The sequence below is a fragment of the Squalius cephalus genome, assembly GCF_949319135.1.
Source record: "Squalius cephalus genome assembly, chromosome: 13".
In the NCBI taxonomy this organism is placed as follows: domain Eukaryota; kingdom Metazoa; phylum Chordata; class Actinopteri; order Cypriniformes; family Leuciscidae; genus Squalius; species Squalius cephalus.
The window spans coordinates 37772516-37789065 of NC_137134.1; the positions used below are offsets into that span (position 1 = coordinate 37772516).

At 41.4% G+C, this 16550-nt stretch overlaps 1 protein-coding gene across 1 annotated transcript; it reads right to left on the bottom strand.

Annotated features, from left to right (window-relative positions):
* Positions 1 to 9341: 9341 nt before the first annotated feature.
* LOC307169657 (uncharacterized protein F54H12.2-like) lies at positions 9342 to 10508 on the bottom strand (the record flags this gene model as incomplete). The annotated part of the gene is made up of 1 exon (XM_079890388.1): positions 9342 to 10508. One exon carries the CDS (start codon positions 10506 to 10508, stop codon positions 9342 to 9344), a length of 1167 nt encoding a protein of 388 aa, XP_079746514.1.
* Positions 10509 to 16550: the final 6042 nt, after the last annotated feature.

Below are 16550 nucleotides of genomic sequence, written 5' to 3' on the forward strand. Positions count from 1 at the left end.
AGCTGATTGCATGTGCATGTATTGACCTACAGGGCTGCTATTGAGTCACTATTAATTTATTTATTTTGAACGTCAATCAATTAATTGAAAAGATATGCATCACAATTTTTGGTCATGAGAAAGGATTGAGGCCTGAGTGTCCCTGTTTATTATTTATCTGTCTGATTGTACAAACATTCATAGAATATAAAATTTGATCAACAAATGCTTATTTAAATAGGTCTTTTAATGTTATAGAATCGAACATCGAGTTGCTCGCTTTTCAATCGATCGACAATCGTAAGTATATATTTTTACTCATATACACATATAAATATCTGCATAAATATTATAAATTAATTTAGAAATAAATTTTTTTTTTTTTTTTATTTTGTTTAATTTTTTTTTATACAGTGACTGCAGCTCACCGGACCGTTATAGATGTCTCGACCGCAGGTAAATAGTCTTATCTTACGGTATCAATATTTAAAATACCATTGGATTGAAATATTGTTTTGATATATACCAAATATTCGACTGCTTTTCATCTTTTCGCAGATCTGTCGCAGTGGATTACCCCGAACTGTTTTGTGGATTTGACACAAGAACCTGAAGAACAGCCCTCCGTCGATCGCTGTATGCATATATTTTTATTCTTATATGGATATAAATATCCGCATAAATATACAAAATTAATTTTAGAAATTTAATTTTTATTTATTTTTATACAGTGCCTCCAACTCAGCCGGCCGTTATAAATGTTTCGACCACAGGTAAATAGTTTTATCTTATGTTCCCAATGTTAAAAATACCAAAGGGATTAAATATTGTTTTTGACATTTGTCAAATATTCGTCTACTTTACATCTTTTCACAGAGCTGTTGCCGTGGATTACCCTGAACTGTTTTGTGGATTTGACACAGAAAAATCCTGAAGAGCCGCCACCAACTACCTGTCATCCGGCTAGAATCAGTAACCCTTATTCTCCAGTTTCAACAAGTTCTGACGATCAACTTATGAGATGTGCAGATCTGATTGATCTTACGACGGGTTCTGAAGATCAGCCAGGCCCAAGTTTTCGTGAACCATCTCGAAAACGGCACAATGTGTTAGACCCTCTGCTAACAACTTCTCCTAAACGGTCGCAAAATAATGGTAAATCCACCATTTATTATGTCTCATTTAATTTGATTATGTGATCTGTTTTGTTATGCTAATCATACTATCAAATATACTATATGTATTAGTATTTAATTTGAGTTTGTCATCTCACATTCTACACAGGCACGCAAGTAGACAGTACGACTGATTTAGCTGACACCCCGATTGTCATCGACATCTCAACAACCGGTAAGAGCGTGCTATCATATTATAGATCGCAAGAATATAATTGTTACAATATTTGTTTAATATTTTGTTGCTTTTCAGATTTGTTGCAGCTGTCTATACTGCCAGAATTTATCGATTTGACACGGGGGGATACTGAAGAGCAGCCGCCAACTACCTGTCATCCAGCTAGAATCATCAGCCCTATTTCCCCGGTCTCAACAAGTTCTGACGACCGGCTTATGAGATGTGCAGATCTGATTGATCTTACAACGGACTCCGACGACCAACCAGGACCGAGTTTTCGAGAACCACCACGAAAACGTCGAAATGTAACATACTCTATGCAAATCGTAGAGCCCAAGCACGAGCAAAATAGCGGTAAATCCTACATTTATTATTATGTTTCATTAAATTGATTTTGAGTTCTGTATTGTTATTCTATTCATACCCATGATATACATTATGTAATAGTATTTAATTAGATTTTTGGCATCTCTCATTCTTTACAGATGAGCAAGTAGACGGTACGGACGATTTGACCGTGTGGACCGAAACACAACAGGATCGATGGGAGCAGGCCTCGTGGACAAATGATGCTTATGATGAGGATGTCGTGAGGGCCAGACAAACACCGTATCCTTTTCACGACCTGCCGAATGCTGAAGTAGAAGCAGAAGAAGAAAAAGAAGAAGAAGAAGAAGAAGAAGAAGAAGAAGAAGAAGAAGAAGAAGAAGCGGTACACCCTACGGCTGTACAGAATGATCAGCCTTGTTGCGATAGGGCTCTGACACACGTACTCATTAACAGACTTATTGCCCAGGGTGAAGAGATTCGTCATAGAACGATAGTGCTACACTCAGAGTACCGTGCACAGGCGGAGGTATACTACACATCGCTATGTCGCAGAATAGAGGAGGGTTTCAATGCGATTCATGTTCGCATGGATGCTCAGGACATATAGATATGTGAATTACAGACTATTATATACGAACAATATCAGAGATTCGAAAATTCTATCCACAGATTGCAAGTGTTGGGGAATGAGAACAACGAACGAGTGCTGTTCATATTAAACGAGCAACTTAGGGAACGACGTTTAATTGTCAATCTTCTTGGAGTTATGAGCAGTGATTTACGCCAAAGATAGGGTACATATGTGTATGCTATTTTGTATTCATGTCAACGTATTCTATTAGATTTGTATTTTGTATTATGCTAGGGCATGTAGTAGCATTACCTTACTTGTATTGCTATGATTTTAAATGAATTTTTATTGTCATAAGTTGATTTCTCTGGTTTTTGATATTCCAGATCAATAGTGGTTTGTTCAAAATAAAATTAAAATGGACGTCGGCAAAAAAAAAATCCACATCCAATGCACAATGCTGTCTTCCAGACCAAAATTGTACTGATACTCTACAGCAAATGTTTGAAATGCAAATGGACGGTACCCCTGGTTTGTGCGAGGGGTTACAACAAATGATAAATATGTATTCGGAATTTGATCCAACATCTTTTAATGTAGAACCGAAGTCACAGTATTGTAAATTAGAGCAACTAGAAATAGCTATTGAGAAATTCCCCAATATTAATCTAGGTGATCGGCTACAAGAGCTATTAAATGAATGTGATATACAAATTGTACAAGATGGTAATGCATTAAATGATCATGAAACAGCATCTAGCGATGCATTTCCCCCCGCAGGTAATGTCGAAATTGATTGCCCATCGTCTATCAATGTTACACCCCCAGGTAATTCTGCCGCTGAACCCCCGACGGGTAGCAACGCCCCTGCCAGTACAGGTAATGTTGGTACTGATATATCATTGGTTTGTAGTAGCCCTGATAGATCGATAACTAGTGACGCTTCAAACCCTCCGGTAGCACCGATGTTAAGCCAGACCGACATCGAATCACTGATTCATGTCGGTGGGGATGTAAACGGGTATCATATTTTACCTCGACCCCGTTTCAATAGTATTGAATTGCGGCGGAGTATGAATCTGAGGGATATTAACTCTACAGATCTGGCAGCGTACAACATCTTCTTACACAATGCTCTTAGTGAGATTGTTGCGTTTGCTAGAGAGATTGGTGGTGATTCTTGTGTTATCAATTTAGCCATGAATGCCCCCAGTATGAATGCCCCTGTTAATGTCGTTTTAACAGACAGAAATAATTACGATGTTAATACGATTCTTGAACAAATTGAGAAAATTTTACAGAACAATGAGCGGATAATGGCTGATGAAGCTGTCGAGATCGAAGCTAATGTGGCTATGAACATGCGCGGAGGCGGTCGTCGTAAACTTACGGATTTGGCGCTCGAACAGGTGATCAAAAAAAAAAGATGAGCTTATTTTGCCCCGCTAATATTTCAAATAAATTATGCTTATCTATTTGTTTGGCCCGTTTTCTTGAACCCCAATTACCCGAGAGCATGCTAGAAAGTCGTGCGGCCGTCATCTGCAACAGAGCAGGCTTTGCAATCGACCGCGAGATAGGACTCGGCGACATAGAAGCGTTTGAACAACTACTTGGTATTAAAATTGTTGTCTTTTACAGATCTAACAGTGGTGTGCTAGAAACGTACAAAAATCACAATGAGCCACACCCAAAAACGATATGTCTCTATTTGTACAATGCGCATTAATACATGATAACCAATCTTACAGCATTCATAGGATCCGACTATGTATGTCAATTCTGTTATGCGGGTTATAAGGACCACAGGCATCATCAATGTGCTCACGTATGTAATGTTTGCCTTGATGCAGAATGTTACAAAGTTCCTAAAAGAACTGTGCATTGCCCCGACTGTTTACGCTTCTGTAAATCAGGCTACTGCTACGACATGCATAAAAAAATACCCTCCGGACGTGAAAGGCCGCAATGCGATGTAGTCAAATAATGCAAATTATGTAACAGACGATACGACGTCATAGGTTATAGCAAAGGAGAGCAACACAAATGTGCCCCATCGCGATGTGTGTATTGTGGCGAGGATCTACCTGGGATGGGTTTGCATGAGTGTTTTATACAACCCCTACCCACCAAGGAACTTAACGAAAAGTATATTTTCTACGATTTTGAAACTCGTTATGAAAACGGACGACACGTCGCAAACTTTGTATGCGCAATCACCTTTAACGGTGAGAAATTTGTTGCCGAAGGCACTGAATGCATCGCTGCGCTAATCGATCGATTCAGACAGCCCCGATACGCTGGCTACTGTTTCATAGCCCATTACGCCGCAAAATTTGACTCATTTCTCATTCTAGAGTATTTTTGCAAAGCAGGGCTTACGGTCGACGTCATATTGCAAGGGTGTAAATTAATTTTCATGTACGATGATGTTTTTGCACAGCGTTATATAGACTCTTATGCGTTTGTACCAATGGCCCTATCTAAGATGCCAGCCGCGCTAAACTTGACCACGACTGAAAAAGGTTACTTTCCCCATCTTTTCAACAGGGTAGAAAATGCTGCCTATATCGGGCCCTACCCTGACAAAAAGTACTACAATCGTGACAACATGTCCGATAAAGACCAACTAAAGTTTGATCGATGGTATAGCACAACGGCGGGTAAGGAGTTTAACTTCAGGAAGGAGTTGTATGAGTACGGGGTAAATGACGTCGTCTTATTACGTGAAGCATGCATGAAATATCGCGAGGCGTTCATAAAATGTACCAAACTCGACCCTTTTGGGTTCACGACGCTAGCTAGTTGTTGCATGGGGGTCTTCAAAACGCATTATTTGAACAGCGGTACGTTGGCACTGACCCATAACAATGCATATGTTCGACAGAGTAAGACCTACTCAAGCGTATCGATCGAATGGTTCGAGTATGTGAAAAAGACTCAAAACGTAGACGTTTGCCATGCTGTTAACCGCGGTGAAGTGTCGGTCGGTCGCTACTTTTTAGACGGGTACTACGAGCAGGGAGGGGTGCGACACGGCTTAGAATTTAATGGCTGCATGCATCATGGTCATGAATGCATGTTTAACACCTATGAGACACACCCCTTGTCGGGAGTCCCCTACAGTGTTCTCAGGAGACAATTTGCCGATAAGGTTGAAATTCTACAGAACGCCTATGGCTTGAAAATTGAGGTTCTTTGGGAGTGCGAATGGAACCGAATGAAAAAGACAGACCCCTCTGTGATAGAATTCATGACCACTTATTCGAAACCCGAGCGGCTGAAACCACGAGAAGCACTGTTTGGTGGTCGTACTAACGCTTATAAACTCTATCACAAAGCAGTGGTTGGCGAGAAAATAAGTTACATCGATTTTACCAGCCTTCTGTCAGGCCCGGAAGTGCTATCCTATCGAACATCCACAAATCATTTTCAAAGATTTCGAACTGATTGAAAATTATTATGGTCTTATCAAAGCGACTGTCTACCCCCCGCGTAAATTACTACATCCTGTTCTCCCTTACAGATGCGGCGGAAAACTCATGTTCCCATTATGCCGTACCTGTGTGCATGACCAAAACCAGTTAACAAACTGTACCCATACGGACGAAGAGAGGGCCCTCTCAGGGTGTTGGGTTAGTATCGAACTTTTAAAAGCAATCGAGAAGGGGTATGTGGTGGCCAAGATAGACGAAGTGTGGCATTTTCCACAACAGTCGGATACGTTGTTTTGCAACTACGTGAAAACATTTTTACGTTTAAAACAGCAAGCGTCGGGGTATCCCTCGAACATCGTCACGGATGCCGACAAAAAAGCATACATTCGCGAGTATTTTGAAAAAGAGGGGATACATCTCGACCCCGAAAAGATTGAGTACAACCCCGCACAGAGGGCCATTAACAAATTATTGCTTAATAGCCTTTGGGGGAGGTTCTCTATGAGGGAAGACCTCCCAATAACCATTATGGTGAACGAACCTGAAGAATTTACCAAAGTTGTTTTTGGCAAAACCGAATCATTGACGTGTTTCACATTCGTCTCAGAAGATGTTGCTCTTGTCCAGTATCGCGACCCCAAAGGGAGTGCTCGTAAGACTAAAGATATCAATGTGTTTGTAGGGGCGTTTACAACTGCACATGCTCGGTTGGAGTTGTACAACCTGATGGACAAACTCGGCGACAGATTGCTATACTCCGATACCGATAGCGTTATTTTTGTGTCTAGGGAGGGCGACTGGGACCCCCCGTTGGGTGATCATTTGGGGGAGTTAACGAATGAAATAGACGATGGGGATCACATCACAGAGTTTTGCTCTAGCGGTCCTAAATCTTATGGTTATCGGACTGCCAGAGGCAAAGTGTGCATGAAAGCTAAGGGGATAACGTTGAATGCTAAAAATTCCGAAGCTATACGCTTAGACACTCTGATTGGTCTGGTTGACAGCTATGTGACGGAGAACGATGACACGCAATGCATCATGGCTCACACTGAAAACATTGTGAGGAATAAAAAGACTCTCACATTGCACAACAAATCAGTTGTTAAAAAGTTTAAGGTGGTGTACAATAAACGTAGACTGTTGTCCGATTTCACCACTCTCCCTTATGGCTACTGATCCGATGATGCATAGAGGTTCCCAAGACGCTTCTGATTTTGATTTCAGGCTTCAACACCCATTTAGTTGTGTATTAAGTGGTCCATCCAATTCTGGAAAGTCTTATTTTGTAAAACTTTTGTTGGAAAATGGTTTGAGTTTGATTTCTAAAAAAATTGAAAACATTGTTTTTCTGTATGATTGTTGGCAACCGCTTTACGATGAATTGCATAAAATGTATGATATTAAATTTGTGGAAGGAATACCTCTGACTCTGAATGATGATGATTTACTACCCGTCAACAAAACTAACCTGCTGATTGTGGATGATATGATGCGTCAAGCTAGCGGGAATGCTGAGATTGAACGGGTCTTTACGCAGTATGTGCACCATCGTAATCTCAGCGCTATTTATATAGTTCAGAATTTATTTGTTCAGGGCAAATCCAGTCGTAAACACCAATTACTTGATTCTGTTTAAAAACCCCCGGGATGTCAATCAAGTGGCTGTGTTAGGGCGACAAATGTACCCCGGAAATGCAAAATACTTTATGGAGTGTTATCACGATGCTACCAGTCAACCTTTTGGATATTTAATGATAGACTATAAAGCAAAGACTCCTGAACAATATCGCCTCAGAACGGGTCTGCTTTCCGATCGTCAAGTGGTTTATCTCCAGAAAAAAAGAAGAACGTGATAAATAGTCATGTCCGCAAGACTTTGTAAGCATCTGCCTATGTTAAAACTGTTACATAAAGCCTCTCCTAAACAACGACGGCTTATTTTACAATCGGCATCCGACGAATTCATTTTAACGTTGTGTGAAGTGGCTCTTAACATCCTATATGGAACGATTCCAGTCAGTCATCAACAGTACCGAAAACTGAAAAAGAGAAAAGCTGAAATTAAATTTGTTGCCAGTAAAAAATTTGGAATATTGGCCAAGAAGCGGATCTTCAACCAGAAAGGGGGGTTTATTCTTCCGCTCCTGAGCATTGCAGTACCCTTTATCTCAAGCTTAATAGCAGCTAGATGGGGGTGAGGATGGAGCATGCTGAGAAAATGTACTTAGTCCCACACCATCAGTTGGAAAAGTTGAAATCTGGAAATGGTCGCGAGAATATTCAACAGGTCGTAGAGAACAATCTGGATGATTCTGTGAGAAATATTTTACTCAGGACTGATTTGAATCAATATGAAAAAGCCAAGCTTTACACAAACATCCTGAGCAGGTTTTTGACAATCGTTAAACAAGGTGATCGAGAGACCAGTGTGCTAACGTTGTCATTACCCAGCCCACCCCCCGGTCGTAAAGACGATAGCGTTGCCGTCAATGTCGAGGACAGTGGAACTGTGGAAGATGTTGTTGGGGAAGTTCTGAAGAATGTACCGGCGAGAAGTGTGAAAAACAGTAGATACATATTAGACAAAATGTCTAAAGCTAAAGGAATAAGCTCTTGGACAGAGTCAGGAGAGTTTGTATTCAGGGGTAAAGCGGTACAAGGTTCGCACATGGTAGATTTGCTAAAAAATGTCACGGCGCCACAAAAGGTTCAGGATGACCGAAGACCTCCAGGCTGGTCTGAGTTTCTACAGGCATTTGCCGAATTAAACATCCCTTTTTCTACGGTTCCGAATCATCATGTTAGACGTATAATCAGTGGACTAAAGAGCACACCTGCTACACCAACATCTCCACAAATTCGACCGTCTAAAAAACCCCGGCGATATCCCCGTTCTTCATCGAGATCGTCAGAAGATGCCATTTTTAAATCACCGTCTATCGATAGAAGGCAATGGCTAGAATTTTAAAGCATCCGTTTTATTTTCATGCATGGAATATTCGAATGCATTAAATGCTGTATGTATGTGTGTGTGCGTGTGTGTGTGTGTGTGTGTAGTCTGTTTGATCTGAAATAAAAATATTGAAAATTATGGATTTTATGAATTTTTATTGTTTTTAGAAAATACAATATAGAGTGATTACTCAATCATGATACAATGACATATTACATGTCTGCACACAAGGAATACATGAAAACATTTTTTCATTACAAACATACGGTCTTAATTTTAAACCATTTTATCATTTTTAATATAATCATAACTATATAGTTTCATCACGTCGTGATAGTTACTACCCTTGACTAAATGATATAGAAAAAACACACAGTGCTGGCCACAAGTATCTGATGAAAAATCCTGAACACGTCTGTCTGAATACATCACGTCGACATTGTTGGTTGTTAGGAAGTTTTCGATGGTGGATGGAAAATGTTCGCTGTAGGGGGGATTGCCGAAACTGTCGAAAAAACATGCGGGTCCATCTTGAGGCAAATAAATAGCAAGCCAGTGTTCCCCTGGTAGGTGTCCCGGGTGCGTATTAATTATACACAATGCTGGTAAGTTCCTTAAAGATTTTTTAGGTAGTTGATCGCTTGGGAGAACTCCAAGAAAATGAGTGTTGCATGTGATTTTATCCATGATTCCCGTGAGCTGTACCGTATTCATTTCAATAGTAATCGACCAGGACCTGTCTGCGGTTAGACACTTCAACGATACTGTCAAACACCGCATAAACGATCAAGTTAATAGTATGTGGCAGCGCTTGTCTGAACCGCGCTTCGAGTCTGATATTTCCGGATTTGATGAGGGATATGTGCTGTCCGCAGTCTTCATCAGGCGTTAGATTAAAGGCGTAAAGCGTGTACCCGTTCAGAAAATCGGTCCTGTCGATAGAGAGTGCCTGGTTTTTAAGATGTCTTCCGGTCGTCATGGCCAACTGGTAAAATTCGCGAACGGCCAAAGCTAGGACAATAGATTTTGGTAGAGTCCCTAAAAACAGGTTTTCTTGATTAGAAACGCGCGACCCCGCGGGTATGGAGAAATTCTTTAGACATACCCTATCTATGGGGTACTTGGCGGTTGTAGAGAGCAGTGCCTGGGCATGCCCCAGTCTCACAGGAGGTGATACAGACACTTTCTTGACATATAGGGATGCTGACACAATTTTTAATTTGTATGCCACGTCATCAGCCCTCATCAGACAGAACTCATCTTTACCACGGGTCAGGCGTATTTTGATGTCAACGCCATTCAACATTAATTTTTCTTGAAAGAAAATATCGCTGTGAATAGGTGCCAGCAGCTCCACCACCTGACCACCGTTTGTGTAGAGTAAACGTTTCGTCAACCCTGCGTTACGACCTCCAGGATCATTCACGTCCATGTGTCCTGCTGTGTCTTTGTAAAACAGACCGGCTGAGAAAAGTGATTCCAACGCATCTTTACTGTAGTTGATCAGACTCTCTATGATGCATCGATAAGGATACGTGCTCGAACTCTGGGATATCAACCGATCACCGAGACTCACATCAACTTGTGAGAATATAGTGGCTCCGGGGTAGTTTATTAGACCCACCCTTGCAGGGGCTGCGATATCAGCTCCGTCAGGACCTGTGATTTTAAGTTGTAGATATAATAATGTATTATTTAGATCCACATAATCCTCGCCGGTCCCCGCTATGAAAAACTCCAAAGGTGCAGAGTCCGATATAGCGGATAAAGGGGGGACTTCCAAATACCCGTTTTTCTCAATAACCGTTTGCGTCAGTGGTACCGTAAATAAGTCCAACTCAGACTTAATGCATTCTCCCGACATGCGATGCAGTAGCGCCATGTTAGAATATGGTTTTTATGGCTCTCTTAACCACTGCTTTTCGTCTCGCAGGCTTCTTACGCTTTCTACTTATGACTGAACGTGCCTTAGGGCTACGCTTTGTTTTCTTCTTTATCCGATGACCACGCCTCCTTACACCCGGCGGTTTAGACATTCTCTTACGAGCCATGACCATCAGACCAGATCCGTCTTGAGCTTTAGCATTATCGTTATACGATCTCGAAAATGCATTTGAAACGACGTCGGATACTATATTTTTGGCCGCAGATTTTAGGTGGGGTTTTGCGATACTAAATCCTCTTTTTAGCAAAGGTATGGCCATCCTAAATAGACCTCTGAAAAGACCTCCAAGCCCCGCCCCATACATAACCCCACCCCCTGAATATCCTGGTAGACCACCAGCTTGATTTTGGTAATAGTTAACATATTCAGCGGCATTTTCAGCGGTTTCGCGAGGGTTATAATAATAACTCATTCTAAAGAATAGAATGTTTCGATGGCTTAAAGTGAAGTTTTGCTACGACTTTCCCGTAAGAAAATGGTATTTCACAGTTTTGGTCGTCCTTTAGCTCTATGGTGATATCGGTGATGTGCCCCTTGTTGATCGATGCGTAATGGGGGTTGTCGTATCTAACACTGAAGGTATCATTGTTTTCACCAGATATATGTACACATCTCAAAAGGGGTACATAGGAATCCCCAACTGATTGATATTGGATAATGTCGGTGTATACGTAGAATGTATAGAACCCCGCATTTATATCAGCTTGATGAGGGGCATACGAGATAACGCTCGTTGTAAAATCAGCTTTTTCATGATAGGCCGATCGCCTGAGAGCATCATCCGGTTTCATTCCTAAAATAGCGGCGAGTTTTCCATAGAATGCCACAGATATGTTAGGTTTCGAATCCAGAAACACTTTGTTTTTTAAATTATCGTAATTCAATATGGCGCTCGGTGCAAGAACTTGATTTATTCCCCATATCACCGTGCGAATGTTCTCATAATATCCTCCTTTTATATGCAATTTCCTCGATACAGTAAACCTTGATAACTTGTTAATCGGGAAGGCATTGCGGTTATTTGCATCATTCGTGGGCATGGGGGATGTGTATAGGGTAAAATATCCGTCGTCGTCGTTGAATGAGTACCAGCTTCTAGGATATTCAATTTCTGCGAGTCCTACTTCCCATTCCCCTTTCAAGTTTATAGTTTTTGCTAACCTGGTTGTATAGCTGGATATGCGATTTTCAGGATAAACCCTCGATGAAGCATTACACGGCAACGTTACATAGAACCCGTGGTCATCCATGGTTATCCAGCACACGTATGATCTCATCCGGTAGGCGATCATATGTTTTAAGGCGTTTGTAAGTCCACCAGTGCTTTTTTATCAATATAACTATTGAATTTAGCAGGCCATCCTAACCATTTCACTAAAACACGCGTAGATTTTCCTTGTTTTTTCTGACCTAAAATTTTTTCCACCTTAAAAGATCTGTTTTTACCCACAATTATTTTTTGCAACTCTTTTTCATAAAAAACACCTTCGATGGATTCCCCGTCATAATCGGCCAATCTATAGACTGGTGGCTGTCGCGGAATACATGCTGATACGGTGAAAAATTCATCTGTATAGTTCTGTTCATAACCTTTGGTGAACGGTCCTCTCACTTTGGAGATCCTCACAACATCTCCAACTTTGAAATTAAAGTGACATTTCTCTGTCTTCTTTATAGTTCCGTACAAGTTTTGAAACACCAAAGTCTCGTTTACTTTATCGACGTCCACCGGTCTCATTTTAATACTTCTATGATAACTGGCATTGTAACTCTGCACGATATCTTGTAAAGCATCAATGTAGCGCTGGGAATTTGTAGCCGTTAAAAATCTCCACATTCGACTTTTTAATGTTCTGTTAAAACGTTCCACGACACTGGCCTTCAAATCGGTCGCGGTAGCGAAGTGATTAATTTGATGCTTTTTCATCACATCTTGAAAATGTTTGTTAAAAAACTCCTTTCCCTGGTCCGTCTGCAGTTTCTGTGGAACACGTCCCTCTTCGAGTATAGACACAAATGCTTTAGTAACCTCAATACCGCTCTTATTCTTTAGCACTTGTACTTACTAAATAGGTCGATGCATGTCAGCAAATATTTATTATTATCATTCTCCTTGGAATAGGCTGACATGTCAACAAGATCCGCTTGGAACTGGGCATCTATCGCATACACAACAACTCTATTGCGTGTGTATTTTAGAGGGGCGGTTCTGTGTAATGTATAGGCATCCTCTCCGGCCAACCAGTCTGACACGTCTTTATCGCTTAGTCGAACTCCATTATCCTTTAAGACCGCATCTTTTAAACGTTTTTTACCACCTAAAGACCCGGGGTTAGATGGTGTATAATAAGCTTTTTTCATAAGCTCCGACATGGTGCCAGTTCAACCTCTGTAAAAGAAATAGCTCACACATGCATAGTGGATCAACCTTTTATTAAAAACAACACATCTAATATCACAATAAGTAAAACATTCTAGATAATGACTACATGATACAGGTAAAAATAATAAAATAATTAAGAAAAGAAATAATGGTAGTACAAAACTCTAAACGATATAATGGTATTAGAGGATAGTGAAAAATGGTTGCAATAACATCACCAATAGTCTAACCAGTAGAGGAAATTTCTGCAGGCCATCATGTTACGATCTAGGATATAATTGACAAACATTTCGATAATTCTACCGGTGTCGTCCTCATCATTGAATTTTAGTTTTGGAATCATTAGCTTACATACATCTGCCACATACGTACACATACAGAGTACATCGCGGGTTGCAAACCCAGCACTGCATTCATCCATCATAATCAGAGCATCTTTTACCAGTACACACGGGGGTTCAATACCACAGGCACATATGTTTGTTAATTCAGCCCAAGAATCAGGCGTACCTCTTATCAAACTCATTTGTTTCTTGAGATTTCTTACACGTTTGGCGTCAACATCAACGTCGTCATCATCATCATCATCATCATCCGATTCACTTGAATACTCGATGACTCTTCGCATTAATGAAATCAGCTGACTTCTGTAATGTCCTTTAAACATGAATTCCATGAAACTCTTTCGGCTAATGGCTGCAGCCATACTGGTGGGTTCTTCGTCACTCTCCATTCACAATTGAGAGGCCTTGCCAGAGATCGACGACGTCGTAGATGATCTCCTTGCAGGATTGATCCAGAAGCTTGTCCCTGATTTCTTGTAGTTTAGTACCGATGAATGGTTCGTCTCTTAATTCATGCAGAATAGACCCGACTGCTCCATGAATCGCCTGAGGATGGGATTTAAAGCCGCCTCGGTTTAGGACAAATGCTATGATGAATCGAAGGTTAGGTTTAAACAGTTTGTCGGTCAGTTCGTCAAAGTGGGTTTCGAAGAAGTATGTGGGGGGTTCGTACAGGCAGGAATGCTGTAATTGGCTCGGATGATCCGTTGCACAGCCCTCACACTCCTCCTTCAGTTTGTTTTCAATGAGGTGTTGTAGTAGCAGCACTATTGAGGCTTTTACGATTTTGAATCCAATGGTGCTGAAACATCCGTCTGTAGCGTCGAAACCGGGTTTATCAGAAGACGGACAAATACTACACGCATTAGTCAGGAAAGTTAGGTTGCGGCATCCAAGCTCAGTGCAGAATTTGTCCAGCCATCCTTTCTGCGTATCGGACGTATCGGCCCCGTCTGTTGGAATATGATCAGTAGCATTGTCATCAGGCTCAGCTAGGCAACTGACAGAGGAACCATAGCTATAGCCATACTTCGAATCAGCGTCTTGAGACATGGCTTATAAAGACAAAGTGTGAGGAGGGGCGGACTTACCTTGGTTTTATAATGGCTGTAGTAGATGGGCGGGGACGGATGGGTGTATGTCGCACTGCGTGCGCATCTCTCAGGGTAGAACAGCTGCACTTTAATTTTATTGTACCCGGCGTACATGTCGCACCACTTGAACATTTTGTTTATCGTTGAAAAAAGGAGACTCAGCAGACAGACGTCGCGCCATTTGAACAAAAATTGCATCGTGTACAGTTCGTGATGGTCATTTTGTAGAACAGTTCCTGAACTGGAACAAAGCTTTGTCTTATCTTTACAACTGAATATGTAAACACAATCTTCCTCTTTCTTTTTAGAATGATCCCCGACCACCCGGTACCGAACATTCGGGGTCTCACCGTCCCACTCGGCTATGTACAATGGTTCGTTTCCGCCGTCATTCAAATCTTTCCAGATCCGGTTGTAAAATAATGTCCAGTCTTTATCAGGAAACACCAGGCATGGGTCTTCTCCCGGTACAAATTGATCTGGAGTATCGGATGTGTAGAGCGTAACAGTTCGAAAATGTTTATGAAATATATAGCCGAATATACGGTTACTATTCAGTATAAATTCCCCTTTTACAATGCGTGAGTCAGCATGGAGAAATTTTGTCAGATTTACATGTCCTGGAACTTTTCGCGGAGCCATCGTCAGATATTCTGTCATATCGTTGTCCTCTCTACGCTCTGGAGTTTTAGGTGATCGTAAACAATCCATATCGATGTGTTTCACAAACACGTATCTGTCTTACAAAAGATGCTCAACTATTTATACAAGCCTGAGAAAACTGAGACTATAAGACAGTCAATGGTATTCCAAAAATCCCTGAAAAAACATTCACTGTCACACCAAGCATTATTGCAGTCATAAAACACACAGCCATAAACCCCTCCCCACCGGATCCACACATGGGTCAAATTTCACATACCACCTGTTGGTCATAAAAACCCCATATAAGGACTTCCTGTCATAAACAATGTCATAAAGGGTCATAAATCAAGGGTCATAAATCATTTTTGACACATAGTCCCCCATATGAACTACTGCGAAACTTTCTAAACCTGTTGGCGGCCATCTTTTTTTAGATGTTTATCAAGCATTAGCATTAATCGAGAGAGTCACCGCTCGTATATGCTCTGGAGAGCAGAAACAGCAGCGTAGGGGACATCGTCGCTGTACTCGGGTCCACCAAACCCTCCGGAGGGTTTCAGGAGTTTCACAATTTGCTCCAGGAGGTAGGTACGGTGAGGACGCTGACGAGGACAGCGTAGGCCGTATAAGCCTCGGCCTCGAGTGGTGGTCGCTGCCTGACGAGCCCACGCTGTACAGCCCGGCGCGAGGTTCACCCTCGCCCGCACCCACCTAATCTGTCATTTATTTTTGTTGTGATAATAAATGGAGCCCGCATCCAAAAGTGAAACCTGTCTTTTTTACGCGCGTAACGCGGCTTTGCATTGACTTAACATTGAAATCACTCGCGCCTGACACGCTATTCGCGTCCGGTGTGAACGCACCATGATGGCCACCACAAATTATCAAAGACATGCTCGTGATCGGAATGCCCACCGCTGCAAAAAACACGCCGCAAATGAAAATGACTGATGTTCTCTAGCGCACACACACACCTGTGGTGCTCTTGCTTTTCGTTTGAGAAATACATGAAAACTGCCATGGCACGCTCTAGTTAAGTTGAATGACAATTATCATTCTATGTGTGAGCAATGAGTCTAATAGGGGGCATTCGACATTAGCCTTATCGCTGTTCACCTGTAGTAATGAATAGTACATGCCCAAGCTTATTTCTGCCAAAAATGCGGCTACTCACGTACTTTGTGTGTAAACAGGGTGAATACATTGTTTGCATTTTAAAAATGGTAACGTTTACATCTCATGATCGACTTATTAGCCAACACTCATTAGCCGCAACGTCTGCTAGTTTTCTAACATTAACTCTAGCATTAATTCAGGATTGCTGACATGACACATGATTTAGACCTTGTGAATGGTTAGTTCATAAAAAAATGAGTAAGTAGACTACACAAAAAGCATAGTGATATAGCATAAAAACCACTTATCTTAGATGTTGAATTTCAGAGGATTTCTGAAAGCACACTGCACTGCTAGGCAAATGCAACCCAAGTATTTGAAGATTGAGCAGCAAGCT